This window comes from Lathamus discolor, chromosome 1 (genome assembly GCF_037157495.1).
Source record: "Lathamus discolor isolate bLatDis1 chromosome 1, bLatDis1.hap1, whole genome shotgun sequence".
Classification (NCBI taxonomy): domain Eukaryota; kingdom Metazoa; phylum Chordata; class Aves; order Psittaciformes; family Psittacidae; genus Lathamus; species Lathamus discolor.
This window is the reverse complement of record NC_088884.1, coordinates 29,477,328-29,494,927: the sequence shown is the minus strand read 5'-3', so window position 1 is coordinate 29,494,927 and position 17,600 is coordinate 29,477,328. Positions and strand designations below refer to the sequence as shown.

The following is a 17,600-nucleotide window of genomic DNA, read 5'->3' as shown; positions in this document are numbered from 1 at the left end:
GTTTGGAGTTGCCCTCTTCTCCTCTCTAAATGCTTCCTCACCTGCATGGGGGGGAACCCCCCTTTCCTTTTCTCCTCCTTTTGGCAGCCAGCTCTCCTCTGCCTTTCCCTGGGAAACCAGCAGTCCTTCCCAGCCTTGTCTTGGCCCTTACTGGAGGCCCCTTTCCTTCAGTTCATAGGCTGCCCCCCTCTCCTGCCATTTTCCACAAGTGCTGGTGAACTCTCTCCCAGCAGCCCACTGATCCCCATTGTAAATGGGGACTCATCCCAGCAGGGATACACAGTGTGTGAGAATGGGCTGAGGGGGAGGCATCCCAAGGGCTGCCAGAACAGTACAATAAAGATTTCATCCTGGGTGAGCTGTCCCTCAGTGTTTGGGAGACACTCAAATTTACTTCAGCGTGACTTTGAAAGACAAGAGGTTTGAGTGTGCCTTTGGTGGAGGTCATGTTTGGGCCCAGTCAATAGCAGAGAGGGCCCAGCCTGCTCACATGGCTGCCCAAGCCTTTGCTGCTTCCAGAAGCTCACTCAAATCACACCTTGCTTGAAGTTCTGAAATGTTATGACAGTTGTTCTGGTATGTCCTATTTCCAGCTTGTACAGGAAGCAGACATGTTGAAATCACAGAAGAAAGCAAGCCTGTTTGTCTTGTATTTCTGGCTGAGGCTGGAAGTGGAGTGCCAGAAATCAATTGTGTCTCGTCTATTGTACAGAGAAGTCTTTTGTAGCTCCTTGCATTGACGTGCTAAATTTGTGAGGAGCTTTGTCCTAGTAAGATTCCCACCCCAACCTGGACGGGTCAAAGATAGTATCTTCTGATAAGCACTGCAAATTCTGACTCAGTCCAAAAGGATCCCAAAGGCCTTAGCAGGAATAGTGAGTGACATGCCTGATGAGTAGAGGCACCCGAAGTGAAAAATATGTTTGATATTTAAGCATTGGCTTACATACAGTGCGAGGTTGTGTCGTAGATGTTTTGATACCATCATCATTCAAAACGTCTCACAGGCTGCCCAATACTTCTGTCATCATCTTCACCGGGCATTTTACACAGGCAATACAGTTGCAGAGACCAGATGTGGATGGACCTCAGTTATGGTCTCACAGGTCTAATGATTTTTGGAATTAAATTATCTTCATGATATAATTATGTTGCCCTTTGATAGTCTAGTTATTGGAAACCTATGGTTTGACAAGTGTTCCTAAGGCACTATTTCCTTCAGGCAGGCAAAGAATTAGCACTCAATACTAATGATACTTGGGTTAAATGGAAAAGCTCGTCAAGAAGAGAAAATAAAAGTTGGAACTTTTATAAAAATATCCCATGTTGCCTATGAAGAGTGCAAGTTTCTGCAATGCCTGGGAGCTAAGATTGCAACTTTGCAGGTTCTGATTAAGAAAATATTTGTACACCTCTATGGCCATCAAACATTTTATCTGGCTGATAACCTCCAGTGATGCAGCTCTGTGCATTGAATCAAGTCTTGTTTGTAGATGCTCAGCATGCGACATCTGATATATGCAAAAGCTACAAGACAGGTGAAAAGTCAACAATACCCATATACCCATTTAGGGAAAAAAACCCCAACAAACCAACAACTAAAAGTCATTGTAAAATTAACATTTGAATATTTTGTAGTTTAACTTCAGATGCCTGTTCGATGCAAGATTATAGCCAGAACACGCTGTTGTTTTCCAAACCTTTCCATTGACAGACAAAAAAAAACCTTTACGAGACAGCAGATGTCTGTGGATTCCTCTGCCTGTGTTTAATTCTGAAAATAACAATAATAATAATAGATCAATTAAAATGTATTATCTGTCTAAGCATATTTTGGCTGTCAGTTCTCTGTGGCAAGAGGTGTCTTCTCTTTAAAAGAACAGTGTGGAACCTTCTGTGACCTTGTGTGTTGCCATAATTAGGACAATTGGTACAACTCAGTCATCTATCAGTAGCATAAGCAGTGGTGTTTTTTTGAATTGTATGTTTATGTCACAGTAGAGTTGGGCACTTCTAAATATTTCTAAAGTTGTTCTTCAACAATGGAGCAAAACTTATGCCATGTTGTTATAAAAAATACAAATATGAAGTTAGAGGCTGTATGGAAATAGAGTTATGGTGGTGAAAAGACCTAACAACCGTCCCTTAAGAAACACATTTAATAGCAGTACAATATGAATTCTTTGAAATAGAGAGATTTCTAACCCATTGGATGGGTTAGAAATAGTCTTGTTTGGAGACCTTATGGGTGCCAAGAACATGTGTCTCCTGGATTTGTAGAGGGCATCTCTAGGTCCTGGAATTGCTCATATGTGGGTGAATTCCTCCATTTATTCAGGGTTTAATACTTTTGCCTATGGAAATTTTTCCATCAGCTGACAAAGCCCCCTCAGTCTGTCTTTGTCAGTCTGAATTGTTATGTAGCCAACTGTTCTGTTCAGTTCTCACACCACATTTGTGGTGTAAGAGTCTAAGAGCATGCTGTGTCAGCCACAGGATTATTGGTCCTAGATTTTGCAGAATTTCCCATACACACTTTTAAAATAACAGCAGATAATTAAGAGAGTTGGCAGATACCACAGGCATAATTGTTTTCAGCAGTTACAATAGATGTTTTAGAAACATTCCTTATTCAAACCTTTTTATTTAGTTCAGGGCTGGTGCAATACAATCTTCCCTATTGTCTCTGGCCCTCCGTGTATCCTCTGGGTACAGTAACCAGCAGGACCTCCCTCTTTCTCACTCTTTGCTTTTCCCCTGCCTGTGTCACCTTTTAGATCACAGCTCCAGGTAGTTTGCTGTGCTGCCTCTTGAATTTGCTGCCTTTACAGCTATCCAGCCCTTGCAAAGGCTTCAGAAGAATCCTACATCAAAATAACTATTCCATCAAAACCGAACTGTGTCTGGAAAAATAGTTGAACTCATCAGCATTTTATTTCAAAAAGGAACATGGATGAGAAGTTCCATCGGGATCAAAACGTCATACGTTAATGTTGAAGGAACAATGAGGATGTCACTGTCATTTTACTTGCCTTTTCTCCTGTCCTCTCAAACTTGACCTGACCTGTGATTAAACAAGCAGAGATGTTGTCACTGTAACTTGCTTCTCATGCTAAAAGAGCACAAATAGGCTGACCTCAGCACACAACAGAAATGGTTGGAGTGGCAAAAGGTAAATAATAGTACATGTGCTCTTCAGCGATTCATTTGTGCCCACACCCTGCCTGGAGCACAAGTGGCCACACATCAGTGAGACGATAGAAGTCTTCTTTTATTTTCTATGCATTAATTTTCCTACTCTGTTTACCTAAGCAGCAGAAGTCATCTTAACAGTTGTTAGTGAGAAAAGATACAGAACATAATACATCTTCTAGTCCCCCAGGAAAGGCTTTTGGTAATTTTGGAATGAATGTCTTATTCTCTCCAGCGTACTCTGAATGTAAATTTGGAAAGAGGAATTTCTCCAAATAATTATAGATTAAATGCTGAATTCCAAAATATATTTATTTTCTTTGCTTTTTTGTTGGTGTGCATTGCACACATGCTTTAAGAGATTTCTTTTTTGTGGTTGCTATGGTAAAAAGCAGTCCCCAGTCCTTTTACTTAAAACCCATGAACTGCAATTAAATGTTTAATGTTGTAACATACAACAGCTCTAGTAACACCTTAACAGCTTTGAGCATGATACTCCATCATTTCAGCAGATGGTGATTTTTGGCATTCTGTGTTTTCAGTTTGTTCTTCTCCTTTATAATGCCTGCCATTACATCTTTTGACAAATGCTGCTGGACTAACTTAATTGCAATTTGAGTACACTGAAAGCATTCCTCAGACCTTTTTGTATTTCTGTTAAAGATGACCAATACATGAAAAAAACCAAGTACATTAAAAATCTGCTTCTTCTCATCTGTAACCATAAAAATATAGTCTTGAAATATCCTTAGTATACTACAGGAGCCTTACACCTCAGCAGAGAAGGAGACATAATTGCTTTTCTCCTGAAGAAAGAACAACCCTGAATGTTTGTCAAGAGACTGAATTAAAGAAGATTTACCAAATTCAACTTGTTTTACCAAAGAGAGTTGCCCTTTATTATTATTTCTATAGAGCTGGAGACTGAATTCTCTATGAATTTTGCCCATTGTTTTTGAAGATTTATGACTCATATAAATCCCTTTTAACATGCAGTTTCAATCATATTTAGAAAGAAAGTTGACTTTGTCCAGAAATTATCAAGAGCAAGATTGTCTGGTGAAGCTGTTCTTCAGCTGCTTTCCCTTTTCCTCCCATATAATGTATTTGTATTCCATTTCTTTTTTTTAGAAGTGGATTCTTTGGACTTAAAATTACGACTGTTCTTCATTTTGCTCCTTGAAGAGATTTTATGTACTAAGCAGGCAGGACACTTCAGATGTAATTCTGTAGTACAGGAACAAGTAAGTTTTTACTTTTTGGTACCTTCAGCAGCAGCATTAGCATTTCTGTTTCTTTAGGAAAAGAAAACAGCAGAGAAAAAGGAAGAGAACAATTTTCCCATAATCATAAGAAGATAATTTTGCAGTTTCAACTTTTAAAATATGAATGTCTCATTCACAGCTATTTCCTGGCTGACTCCAGGTTTCTATGATTATTATTTATTCGGTGCTGATAGTGTGCTTGACATTGTGCAAATATAGAAAGAGATATTCATGGGGACTATCTGCCAGGATTTCCTAGTTGTTAGTGGCAGTGTTAGCCTCTTTGAGCAAAAGCTTGAGGCTGTCTTTAAAAAGGAGATGTTTATCCATCCTGCCAACATGTAGCTTCATACATACGACCGTGGGAAACACTGCTCAAATGCACCCAGCAAGGCTTTGGAAGGATGGACCCATTGGAGTTTAATTTAATTAGGGCAGCAGCAGCATGTGGTAGCTCTGACTGATCAATCCTTTAAGACCAGTCGTGATATTTTCAATAGCTGGAAATTTTTTAGGGAAAGGTAAGTGGGAAGCATCAATCCTCCTGATTTGGTAGCTAAAGAATCAAAGAAGGACTCTTTGCGTGAATGCTACATGCTTTTAAAGTCCCGTGCCTTCTGTGAAGTCAATGAAGTCTTTTGTAAATTATGTGTAGGACCCACCAACAGCCACCGTGCTTAATTCACCTGGACAGTGAGTGATGTTGGTGTCCCTCAAGTTGCTGATGCCATTGACTGACATCTGCCACTGGCTTTGTTAGAAACATCTTCCAAATGGTAGCAGTGAAGGCTTTTTCCAAGGACGAATTTCCCAGGTTAGTGGCATTTGACCCATACCCCACACCCCTCCTCCCCCCAAAAAAATAAAAAATCGTAGTCTAAATGAGAGGATTGTTTGTCTCTGTCAGAAAAGAGATGCCATCTTTGAATTTCCTCTCCAATGGAGCCATTCTAATAGATGGCGTCTTTAGCAACTGTTTCTTGACCTTTTGCATGAAAGAGCAGACAGTTTGCTGTTTTTTGTTTTGTAAATGAAGAATGCTTTCCTCATGATCACTTAAAAAAATATCAAAACCTCACAAATTCCACCAAAAAAAAAAAAAAAAAGAAAAAAAAACCCAAACCCCCAAAAACCCAAACCCAACTTCCAGTGAGGGAAAGGGCAGAATGCAAGTACTAGTCCTCATTTTCTCCCTGGCTAGGATGAGCAGTTCATTATCTGGTCTGGTCCTTTCAGACATCCCAGCAGAACGAATGGATGATGACAGTAAGCTTATCTCTTTGTCTGAGATGGTGATACCACCCATCCAAACAAACATTCAAAGGCCTTTGTTAGAGCAACAGAAGTTGTGGGAGTCAGTATCAGAAAGCCCCATTTCCAGAAATGAACACATGTGCCACGTATTGTACAGAAGCAGCCAAACCAAAAAGACTCGTAGAAAAATAAACAAACCTCTTGAGGGATTTGAAAGCTGAAGTCAAATGTATTGAGCTCAGTTCAGAACTGTGAAGAAAGTTAAAAAGGAATATATCAAATCTAACGTATAAATTACAATTCCTGTATTAGTCATAGTTATTATATCCTAAATTTTGTTTGGAAAAGGAAAGGGAGTGCTCAGATTTCCTTGTCTCTCCACCTCCCAAAAAAAGACTTCTGTTTGCTTGCAAGTAATTTTTCACACTGTGCAAAATGTCTGGTTTAAACTCAGAGGAAAAATTTAATTAATTCTCATTTTACAAATCCTCCACAATATTTATTCAGACGATTGGCAAATTCCAGGAAGTTCACCCATCCCTGAAAAAGAAGTTTTGTAAACAAATCTGGCAACAAATTTGTTTTAACAGCAGCAACCTTGCTAATCTGTCAAGATGTAGTTTGTTTCTGACATTTGATTAAATTCTTTTTGCTTAAGAATGGAAAGTAATTTGCTACAAACAAGCCATTTAGCTGGGACATGTTGGCTGCCCCTCTTATACTTCACAGAACATTTAATTCAACAGAAAAAAGCTAATAGTAGGCTTAATTTCTGTATTCACAGAACAGCAACAACATCAAAGGTTTCAGGGTCTATAAAACCCATTTATGTTGTATCTTACTACCTGGAGCAGCATTAGTACACATCCTCCGGACACAAACGAAGGGAGCGCTTTAGGTTGTGGTTCCACAGCAACTTTCTTGCCCAGACGCCCTATTTCCTGGCCATTTGCTCCTGGCTGTGTCATCCACTCGGTTCTTACCCAGCATCAATTCATGGATCCAGTTCCCTTTGTGGCAGCACTAGCCATTGTGTGGGCATATTAGCCAGGGGTAGCCCAGGCTGAGGTGAAACAACTGAGTGGTCTGTACAGCTTAGGCTGGTTTTGTCAAGAAAAATGCTTGTGTCCAGAAAATGGTTTATGTAAGGAAATAGTCTCAGAGGTTTGCAAATATCAGTAAAACAAAATGGCTAAACCCCACTGTCTGCCATTACTGTCAATTGAAACAAAAGATACATAGGTGCTTTTGTTAAATGTCTATGGACATTACCTTTGTCTGCATTAAGACTGTCCATCCAAAAGGGTTGCTGGGTGTGGGAATGTTTCGGGGTGTCCACTTCTTGATACTGAAAAGAATTTGGCATGTCATCTCACTGCTGCCCCTTAGCATAGGAAAACAGTCTGTGAATTTATGTCATAGCTTCATAGAGCTGCACGTGTCCTGGGGTAAAGGCTCAACTGGTGCAAATATCAGTAGAGCCATGACAGTCTGTACCAGCAGGTAAAATGTCCATCCTTCCTGCCACTTCCCCTGCGCCTTCAAACCTAAAAGGCTGCTCCAGATCCCAGAGAAGTCAGTGGGAGCTTTCACTCTGTGCTGGATCCAGCTGTAGGCAAGTATGCAGCCTCTTAAGTACAGCAATTAAGATACTGAGCTAATGTTAGTAATCCTTTCCTGCCTGCCTAGAACACCCAAACTGTCAGAGGTAGCCTTCATCTCAGGCGAAAGCCTGAGGAAAACAGCCGGGTTTATGTTGCATCTGAAAGGTCAGTCTGCATCCCTATGGACTAAAAGGTATGAGGGAATTCCAGGATTTGCTGCCAGCTTCTTGGTATTTATTTCTGGAAGCTGTTAGTTTAGATTTTTTTAGCTAATCTTAGTTATGGGGAACTGAGGTGATAGGAGTGAGGGGTTTAGAAAGTCACATTTCTAGATGCTTTAAATGTGTTTATAAATCTGCCATCCTTGCTCTTCAGGTTCCTTTTTAGATGGAATTTTAATTCAACTTCATTTATGGACACTCAGGACACTGCACATATTCTATTTCTTTTCTAATACCCAGAATAAGGACTTTGCTAAGTGAACCTCTCTTTAAAGCAGAGAAAATACCCCTAAAAAATCCTGGCAGAGTTTGACATCAGTAACTTTATACACTACTATTTATTTTGAGACATTTTGTTACCTAAAATAATCCTCATCTGGGGAAGCTTGTGGTACTAATTTTTTGCAACATATTTAAATCAGAGTAGAAAAGGAAAAATCCCCTGTAAGGATTTATATTTGAGTATATGAAGTAATGAATTTTAAAATATAAGGAAAAGAATTTAGCAGCCTCTTGCTTAATTGGGATTCATGCTATTTAAAATAAAATGGAGCAGTGGGTGTCTCAATATTCTAACCCTTCTCAGGCTGAAAAATAATGTTCTTTTACATTATTGATTCTGATTCTGTCTGTGATTTAATCCTTTTCTTTACATGGTTAAGGGGTAGAAATAGTGGGAAAGTCACAACCACAGGCAATAACATGGCAATTAACTCAGAGGTACTGGTGGGACATTTAAGCAATTTTAAGTGAACACATATAAACATTAGGTTTCTGGCTTGAAAATCTGGACATTGTTTGCAGCTGGAAGATTTGGTTGCTTAAGTGATTTTGATTTCCAAATTGCGTTTGAATATCAACCACTGGTTTGAATCTGCTCCAGATGGGCAATGACTGAAAATTGTTATAATCTGGCACATATTTGGTAGTATAGATAAATGAGTTGATGGCCTCATTAAAAGTATCTCAAACATATGCACTGATTAAAAAACCCCTCATCTCCAGCTCAGCAGGGTCTTGGCTGAGGGGAACTCAACTGCTCTGAACCCCTAAGGGGTCTTTCTGGCATGACAACAGGAGGAAGTTCATAATGCTGTTGCGCACAGAGGTGGATATGAAATGTGTTATGGTCAGGCGTGCCAGCCTATTAGCAAATGCAATATGGTATAGGCCAGTGCTTGTTTCCATTGTAGTCAGTGGGAACTCCTGTGTGGGCATATGTGTCCCCCCACCTGAGTGAGAATCACACAACTGAGATCATTTACATTAGAAGTCTGGAAGTGGTATCTATTTTTCCACCAGCAGGTCATCAAAATTATTAGCTACCTGGTTCACAAATAGTACAGAAAGTTGGGCACTAGGGGTTGGAGGAATTTGAGTATCAGGGCTAGCAGTCCCAAACCCCCTTTATTGTCACTGTGGAGAAACAGATATTTCAGAAGTACAGTGCTTCCCATCTTAAAGGTGATGGTTAAAGTTGGTCGCACTGGTTGTGCCTCTTTGTTTCCAAAAGAAGCCTGCAGCAATTATATATCATTAACATATACAGGTCTATGGTTTAGTTATTCAAGGCAGGTAAAGCCCATCCTCTACATCATCCTATCATTCTGACTGCTACTTGCTAAAGAACTCTGTGAGTACTTTGGTACTTTTTTTCACCTCTCAATGACTGTGAACAGGGTCTCTCCTCCAAAGCACTATGACTCAGTTCCCACAACACACTGTCATTTTTTCAAGGAGAAAATGTACCATTTTCGATAACAAGCTTGGCAAAGACACTGACTAAAATGATGTCCCTGGCACAGAATGTCCCCTTTTTTTTAGTATGCTTTGTAACCATTGCCTACACGAATTAAATGGCTCTTTTCTGTTTAGACAGCTGGATTTCTGTGTGGCACTAGATGGCAATATTCCCTCAGCTCCAGCAATGGTCAGGGGAGCCATACACAGCAAAGGGACGTATTCTGACCTTGTTTCCTTGTTATCACCCATGTAGCTCTTATTATAACAGCCAGGTTTTATGTGACTGAGGTCAATCTGGGCTGCAGGGTTTTTTTCTCTCTGTGCGTTCACCCGGCCTTTACAGCTTTACAGTTCTCTGTCAAAACATTTGTGGACAGTTCGCTTACTGTATGGGGTCTTCTGTGTCAGTAAGAAAACTCTTGTGGTCTCAGGCTGTTCCCTGGTGTTGATGTTCAAATCCACAGGCAAGAAGTATCTATATATGGAGTATTGCACTGGTTTCCTGCTGCCTTTTGCCTATTAATGTGGTTGGAGGCTCATTCAAGTCATTACTCAGATAAAATGTGTCATTTCTAAGTGGCTTATTTTTTTCACTCATATTTGCTCTCAGATCAAATAAGCACAATCTAAACTCCGCAACTGTAAAAAAGGGATTCTGTGTCTGTACCCAGATGAATATGGTCCTATCCCTGTGTCATATTTCTGAAGGCTTTCTCTAGTCACAGATCTTACAGGCAGCAAGGAACAGAGTCAGCAATGACTATTGCATCTTTCTCCTTCATGTTTCTGTGCTCATGTCCTCACATAGCTGAGTAAATCATGGTACTACTGTGTCGGGTGTTGCTAAGCATGAGAGTGGAGCAGAAACAAAAATGATGCATCAAATCCTCAGGCGGTATCAAGCTGAGGATTTGATGTGTCATTTGACGTATCTGATCCGTGGTCATGGTAGGACTAAGACTGCACCCTGTGGTTACCATCAGTCAGCTGATGGATAGTCATTTGATGGGGGCAGAAGCTTACAGGAACACTGGAAGCACAGAACCCTGAGCAGTCATCTTGCAGTTATTCAAGGCCCTGCATTAAAAAGTGTTGTCCTCTTTCAGTCCAACAGCCAGACTGCAGCTTATACTGTGAAACAAACAGGGAAAAGAGAAATATAGAATCATAGAATCATAGAATAGTTAGGGTTGGAAAGGACCTCAAGATCATCTAGTTCCAACCCCCATGCCATGGGCAGGGACACCTCACACTAAACCATCCCACACAAGGCTCTGTCCAGCCTGGCCTTGAACACTGCCAGGGATGGAGCACTCACAACCTCCCTGGGCAGCCCATTCCAGTGCCTCACCACCCTAACAGGAAAGAATTTCCTCCTTATATCCAGTCTAAACTTCCCCTGTTTAAGTTTTAACCCATTACCCCTTGTTCTGTCACTACAGTCCCTGATGAAGAGCCCCTCCCCAGCATCCCTATAGGCCCCCTTCAGATACTGGAAGGCTGCTCTGAGGTCTCCACGCAGCCTTCTCTTCTCCAGGCTGAACAGCCCCAACTTCCTCAACCTATCTTCATACGGGAGGTGCTCCAGCCCCTGATCATCCTCGTGGCCCTCCTCTGGACTTGTTCCAACAGTTCCATGTCCTTTTTATGTTGAGGACACCAGAACTGCACACAATGCTCCAGGTGAGGTCTCACAAGAAAATATCCCTCCTTACACACATCTGCTAGATGCCAGGTACAGCTACAGAGGAGGGCAGAAGCCACATTTTCCCCAGGGGAAGCCTATACCTAGGAGGTATATGCAGTGTTTCTCTTGTCCTCACTGGCTTTGCTTTGCCATGCCAATACCTAGAGGAGAATGTCCTCTTCCAGCTATGTTAGGCTACAGGCTGCTGAGGAGAAATGAGTAAATTCAGCACCCTTCGGGACTTGAGGCAAAGCTCACTGGAGCCCTGGAGCAATGAGACAGAAACTGTCCACCTCCAAGTGAAACTCCACTGCCTGAGCCCTCATTCTGTGGCCAGCCATGCTCTTTTCTGTTAATTGCATACTTTTTTGTTTTGTTTTGTTTTCCCAAAGCAAACAGAAAACGTTTTATTTGTGCTAAAATTCAAGGTTGCATTTGCAAAATACAATCTAATCCCTTTTGCTGATAAAATAGGTAAGATACAGTATGTTTCATGATGCAAAGGTCTGTTTAAGTTATTCTTGGTGATACATTACAATACTTGACTAAGTGCATCACACTGTGTACATAGAAACCTTGGAGTTTCTGTACCCATATTTGCCCAGAGCATTCTTTCTTGTTGCATTTGCATCACTTGCTACTTCACATCCTTGTTTATATATTTACCAATCAGCTCAGGTGGCCCAGCAATTACAGTAACAGACAAACTTGTAATACGCTGTATCACGAGGTACAAAGTATAGCCACATGGATTCAGGCCCTGATCCAATATCCAATAAACTCAGAAAAAGGTCTTCATTGGCCTTGAAACCTTATTTACTGAATCTTTACTTGCACTAAAACATTTTGGAAGACAAATCACACAACTGAAATTTAAGCAACATAAATGACTGGTGTGAACAAGTGACATAATTTCTCACAGGTACTGAATGTTTTACGCCACCACACGTTTTTGGTCTTGTACCACAAAACACAAAGTAGTTGCTGATAACATCTACTTTTGCTCAGGTGAATGAATATTGAAGCTTGTGTTTCACTGATTTCCATGTTGTGTTAATGCAGAAGAAAATGTAGTATTTTTTAAGCAGCACAAGAACTTCTCAAAGAGAAAAGCATTTGGCAGCAATGTGCTGTTTACGGTCATGACGTCTTACAGTCACCAGGATTGAGACTGATAGTGGGACCAAGAACTTTAGCTCTTCTGGACTTCCTGTGTGGTCTTGGAGAAATCACTTGACCTCTTTGTATGGAGGATTGAAGTGCATCTGGAGCCTTCTTGAACCTATGTCCTTGTAATTGTCTGTCTGCCTCAATCCACGTTTGTCAAGATGGAGTGGAGGGAATGGGAAGGATCAGAACAATCTCCTCAATCTTAATGCCTTACGTACTCCCAGACCTTCTAAAATAAGTGCTCAGATTCTTCGTGGCAAAAGACAGACTCTCAGGATTCCTTCTTTGCTGTCATCCCTTGGGTGTATAACTGCTGGAGCAATGGGAGAACTTTTTTTCAGCACTGACAAGAGCATTGTTTTGGGGCTTCTGCATGAACTTACCCAGATTTTAAACTGTTCTTTTCTTAAACCTCGGTCCCACCAAAAGTTCTGTTATTAACAGACACCTTAAGTTAATTATTAGGTGACTGGTGAGTGTATGCATCCACTATTTAATGATAGAAAATAGATGGCCCAGATATCCGTCTGCGATTATTTTTGTGTAATTGTGTGGGTTGCTAACCTTGCTAAACTGGGATCACTTTGGGTGAGATTAAGGTAGCCTGGGTAGTACTCATGACTTTTAGTTTGCTCTTGTCACTCACAAATGGTACAAGAGGAAGCTTTTAGCAGAGAAATGTAATGAAATGGTGCATAAGTTTTTGGTGTAGGATGCTAAGGTACTGTTTTAATATTTTAGGAAAGGTTACCAAAGCGGTGAATGGAGAAGCCGTAGTGTTAAAAGAGAAAGGAGATTAAAATAAAACCTGACAGTCTAGGTAATTTAATTAATGAAATAACAATAAGAAATAATCTTGAACTGAGGTTGTATCAGGTGTGTGAAAATTCTCCTTATGCTGCTCAATTTTTGGTGAGTAATTACCATAGTTAGAGCAAACTGTCTCCTTTCCTGTGAGCTGGCTAAGCGGAAGGGAGCCACTACTCTGGCTGAAATCGCCATTAATGGGAAAATTACGTCTTGAACCTCTGATGCATTTGAAAAGTGATAGAACATTTCTTTCCTGTTGACAGACTGGAAGTCAATTGAGAATTAAATGCATAGAAAAAGGATTAATGATCTGAACCTGCACATTTTGTTATGCAAGTAGATTACTTCTCTGAGGCTGGCCTCTGGCAAAATACCTCACTTTCCCGAGGACAGACAATTGGAAGCTTGCACATCAAATTCTCTTCTGTCACACCTGATACCCTTCTCTTCCCATGTTCTTTTTCTCTGCTTTCAGCCTAAGACCAGTGCAGTCTCTTGCAGTTCGATATATCCCTGGCAGTGTTCAAGGCCAGGTTGGAGAGAGTCTTAGGTGAGATGGTTTAGTGGGAGGTGTCCTTAGGGTCCTTTCCAACCCTAACTATTCTGTGATTCTATATTGGTCTTTCCCCTGGAACCAAGACTCTTTAATTTCCTGAAAGACATAGCGTCTTCCTCACATTCTCAATCTTACCTGGTAATACAGAAGACATTTATTCAGAAGTACATTTTTTTCTGCACTGCTCTAAAGTACCCAGATTTCAAATCATCTTGAAAGCCAAGAATGATTAAAACACCAGTTTGTTCCTTGATCTTTATAATTTACTCCAATTAAATTTTCTTCCCTCTGTTTTGCCTGCAAACTCCCTGGTTGTATTCTCACTTGTGCTGCCCTGACCTCTCTTCATCTTGCTACTTTATACTCCCAAGAATCTCATTCCTGACCTTCATGCAGTGGCAGATTTACTGTTGCCACCTCACCAGGGAACTTCTGCCTTGCTCGCCTTTTCCTATCTCATCTGTTCCTAGCCAGCTCTATATTTGATAATATGCATGTATTTATTTCTATTTAATTTTCAGTCTGTTTGGGCTCTCTTTTAACTGTGGCTGCTTTTTCACTTTCTTCCTTACAAGCTGGCAGGATGAATCAGAGAATCCCAGAAATCCACTCAGCAGAGAAATGCAAGAAAAGAGGGATCTAAGGGAGGTACTGAGACATACTGGCAGCGACTGAAGGAAGAAGGAGCCAGAGCCCCTCATACACACTGTATCCCTTTGAGCTGCCCTCTGCCCTCTCTTCCTTCACTGTGTGCTACACTTGGCTCTCCCCATGTTTCCCTGGACACCTCTACAATCTCTTTTCACAACATGCTTGAACCACGAGGCTTAACAGGGCATATCTGAAAGCCCTCAAGACATATTTAGAGAGAAAACAGAAAATAGCTACTCTATGGGTATTCACTTAGCGCCTGAAACAATTACCTGTTGCACTTCCAGGTGAAGCTGGTGAAAGGCTGGCACTTCAAGCGCGTGTGTATTCCATATGCTTTTGCCATCCATGTCTCCTATATTGCTTTATAGTGTCTCTATCACAAGATGTGCAGAGGAAAGCCTGATTTATGTATATGGACACTGAACTCTTGCTGAAAATAAATCTGTGTAGGTTCTCAGATGAAGGAAGAACAACAACAACAAAAAGTTGGAAAATGCATTTATAGGAACCACCTCCCCCTCCCCCCGAACACAATACCACCAAAACCAACTCCCCTAAAAAACCCTCAGCCTAAGAAGTAAGAGAAAGAAAATAAAGGACAAAACCTGTGACCTCTGAGTTCTGGAAAAGGCCTAGCTATTGAGAGCATAGCATGGAAGCAGTCCTATCACTCAAGCTAGATACCAAACAAATTTATGCATGTATCTGAAAGACTGGCTACTTTAAAACCTAGCCCAGAAACAGCAGCATCTAGATCGTATTTTGCAACTAAAAGGAGGGAATAAAGCTAGCAGCAGTTTTACAGTGTTCTGATTATTAGTAAAAGATCACAAGCTTATTGTACTAGCCTAGTTCATACCTGTGCACAAAGACCTCATCTTTGTGAGATGTCCAGTCAGATCAAAATCTTCATTGTAGAGAAGGAAATGTGTAGGAAGGGGTGGACAATGATCAGGTAGGTAAAGGGACAGGCTAGACTTCTTGAAAATAGAAATACATTTACATTAATATCTTACCAGCATAACTGTGTCATTTGAGGGTGAGGTTTCCCATGTATGTTTTTTTCACTAACAGAAAGTCTAGGCACACATTTCCTGGGGCGATGGAAGACCAACTTCTTCAGTACTACAGGTTTATGCAATGTGTGCTCCTAGATGATACAGTGTGAACACATTCACTTTGAACCCAGGCTTCATCTGGACCTGGCAAGGCTCTAGAAGCACTTTAAAATAGATGCAGATCGACCATCAAATGACTGTGTCTTACGGTTCCCTAAGCCGGTATCAGATATGTGGGTATGGCTCTGTTCCAATCAGTAGGTTTTACCGATGCATCTGTTCCAGTTTCATTGTATCAGCAGAATCCTCCAGGGCACATTTATACAACAGTTTAAGGTGAGCATGCAGCAAGCATAGGCAGTGCCTGTCCCAGTGTTAAACTAGCTGTTCATGTTCAGCATATTCAATGAACGTGCTTATACTACATAAAACACAGGAGCACGGGGCAGAGCTTTCTAAACTAATGTCAGCTTTCACTGGGCCAGCCACAGTGTCATGCAGAACCATAAAGGGATGCTAGCTTAGCTCACAAATTAGTATGGCTTCTCCAGAACTGTTAAACCTGAATCTCTAAATTCTACTTCTTAGCAGAGCTCTTCAGTTTGTGTGGAAGTGCTCAAGGATCAACTAGACGAATCCCCAATCATCTGATCTAATTAAGCCTGCTTTGAGCAGGGTGCTTGACTAGATAACCTCCAGAGGTCCCTTGCAACCCAAGTTATTCTATGAGTCGATGCTGATGACCTATACTGCAGCCAGGTCCAGTTTTTGTGTCAACTCTGTACTATGCTACGTGAAAAAATGCTAGAGTTGTCCTTAGATTTAAAACAAAAGAAGTTGCATGGGTGTATTGTGGTCTAGCTAGCTAAATGCCTGATCTAAGGGTGCCAGGGTACCTTGCATAGTGGTCCATGCTGTTCCAGAGACAGCTGCAGCAAAACTAACTTCATCATGTACATACACTGTAATCTCACCTCCAGATATGCTGTGTGTTGTCTGACTAATTCTCTGGTAGCCAGAGAAATGAGAAAACTTCAGGTTCTTGGTTTAAGTAACAAAGCATGAGTATTTGATTCTGACATGTGAAAACAGCACCTCATTTGCCAGAGCGATGAAAGCAGGGTGGTATTTTCAGATTTAGAACATGACAGATTCTTTTCATAATGCTTCAAAAAATATTATTGCAGTGAAAGGACTATTAATGATTGTTTTCTAAAGTGTTGCCCAGGTCTGTGGATGGAGTGTCAGCAAGGAGCAGTTCTCTGACAAGCAAACAAGCTGAGGGTGTTTAGAAACTTCCTTAGAGACATGGGTCCCTTGTTTTGTTTTTTGCTCCACGGCACGACAAAGAGCAAGAATTTAGGTGGAGCTGATGTAAACTAGGGAAAACATACCATGATATTCCTTCAGTTTGCGTCCTGGGAACGTGAAGAACAGGGTCATAAAGATGATGAAGATCATGCTCCTTCTCCTCATCTTGCTGGGAGTAGTATCTGGTAAGAACATGTTTTCATTACGCTGCTAAAATTAGAACACTGTTGGCTGTTATTCTTTCTCTTGGGAGCTTTATAATGCACATTTAAGGATCAGACACAGACGGAAAAAATCAAGTAACAATTATTTCCTACTGAACTAGATTGAGCTCTGTGGTTACAGCAGTATAATAAAGAAGAGGCTATGGCTCCTTGCTAAGACACTTTGCTGGATGAGGCGCTTGGTGTACAATAGCTGCTGCTCAGTGTGACAGTGTTGGAGTAGGAAAGGAGGTCAGCTCTCCAGGAAACAATATCTAATATTGATACTCCTATATTCTCTGTAGAAATATTAATAACATTTCTCTTTGCATAAGCCAAGCAAATGGGACCAAACAGGCAAACACTTGTGGGAAATATTAGTAGGGTAATATCACTGTCTTTGCCCAGTGTAAAAACATGGGAGATTTGCCAATATGACTATGTGCACATTAGCAACTTAAAGCAGATCATCCAACTGCAGTCTGGGCGGCTCATGGAACACTTGGTTTGCTTGTCGTAAGCTAGCTGCTCAGGTACAGTCACTCAGGGTTCAGCTCTCAAGGAACTGAAAGATTTCTGCCAAGCCTCAGGAGCTTCTCAGCATTTGGCGATTTTCCTGATGTACCCAAAACGATGACCAGGACACTGCATTCAAGTCTCACCTTTCCTTTTTCTAGCATGCATATTTGTGGGGAGAGAAAAGCTTGAAGGCGTGACTAAAGCACAATGTAAAGGCTAACAGATCACAGACTTAAACATACATGTATTTCCCAAAGCCAGTCTCATGCTTGCTTTCACTTGGACTCAGCTTTTGTCAATGTTTGGTGCTGGTAATTCTGACAAATAATGTATTAAATTGGTTCAGGCATGTT

The 17,600-nt window shown here is 41.0% G+C and overlaps 1 protein-coding gene across 1 annotated transcript in view; it reads left to right on the top strand.

The window, feature by feature from the left end:
• Window positions 1-17,600, top strand: part of CDHR3 (cadherin related family member 3) — a 60,997-nt gene that overhangs the window by 6,797 nt on the left and 36,600 nt on the right. The window contains exons 2-4 of the mRNA XM_065663832.1: window positions 4,324-4,436; window positions 5,113-5,271; window positions 16,433-16,710. Of these exons, the coding sequence (XP_065519904.1) occupies window positions 16,662-16,710 (49 nt within the window). The 5' untranslated portion in view covers window positions 4,324-4,436; window positions 5,113-5,271; window positions 16,433-16,661. The remainder of the gene's footprint in view (window positions 1-4,323; window positions 4,437-5,112; window positions 5,272-16,432; window positions 16,711-17,600) is intronic.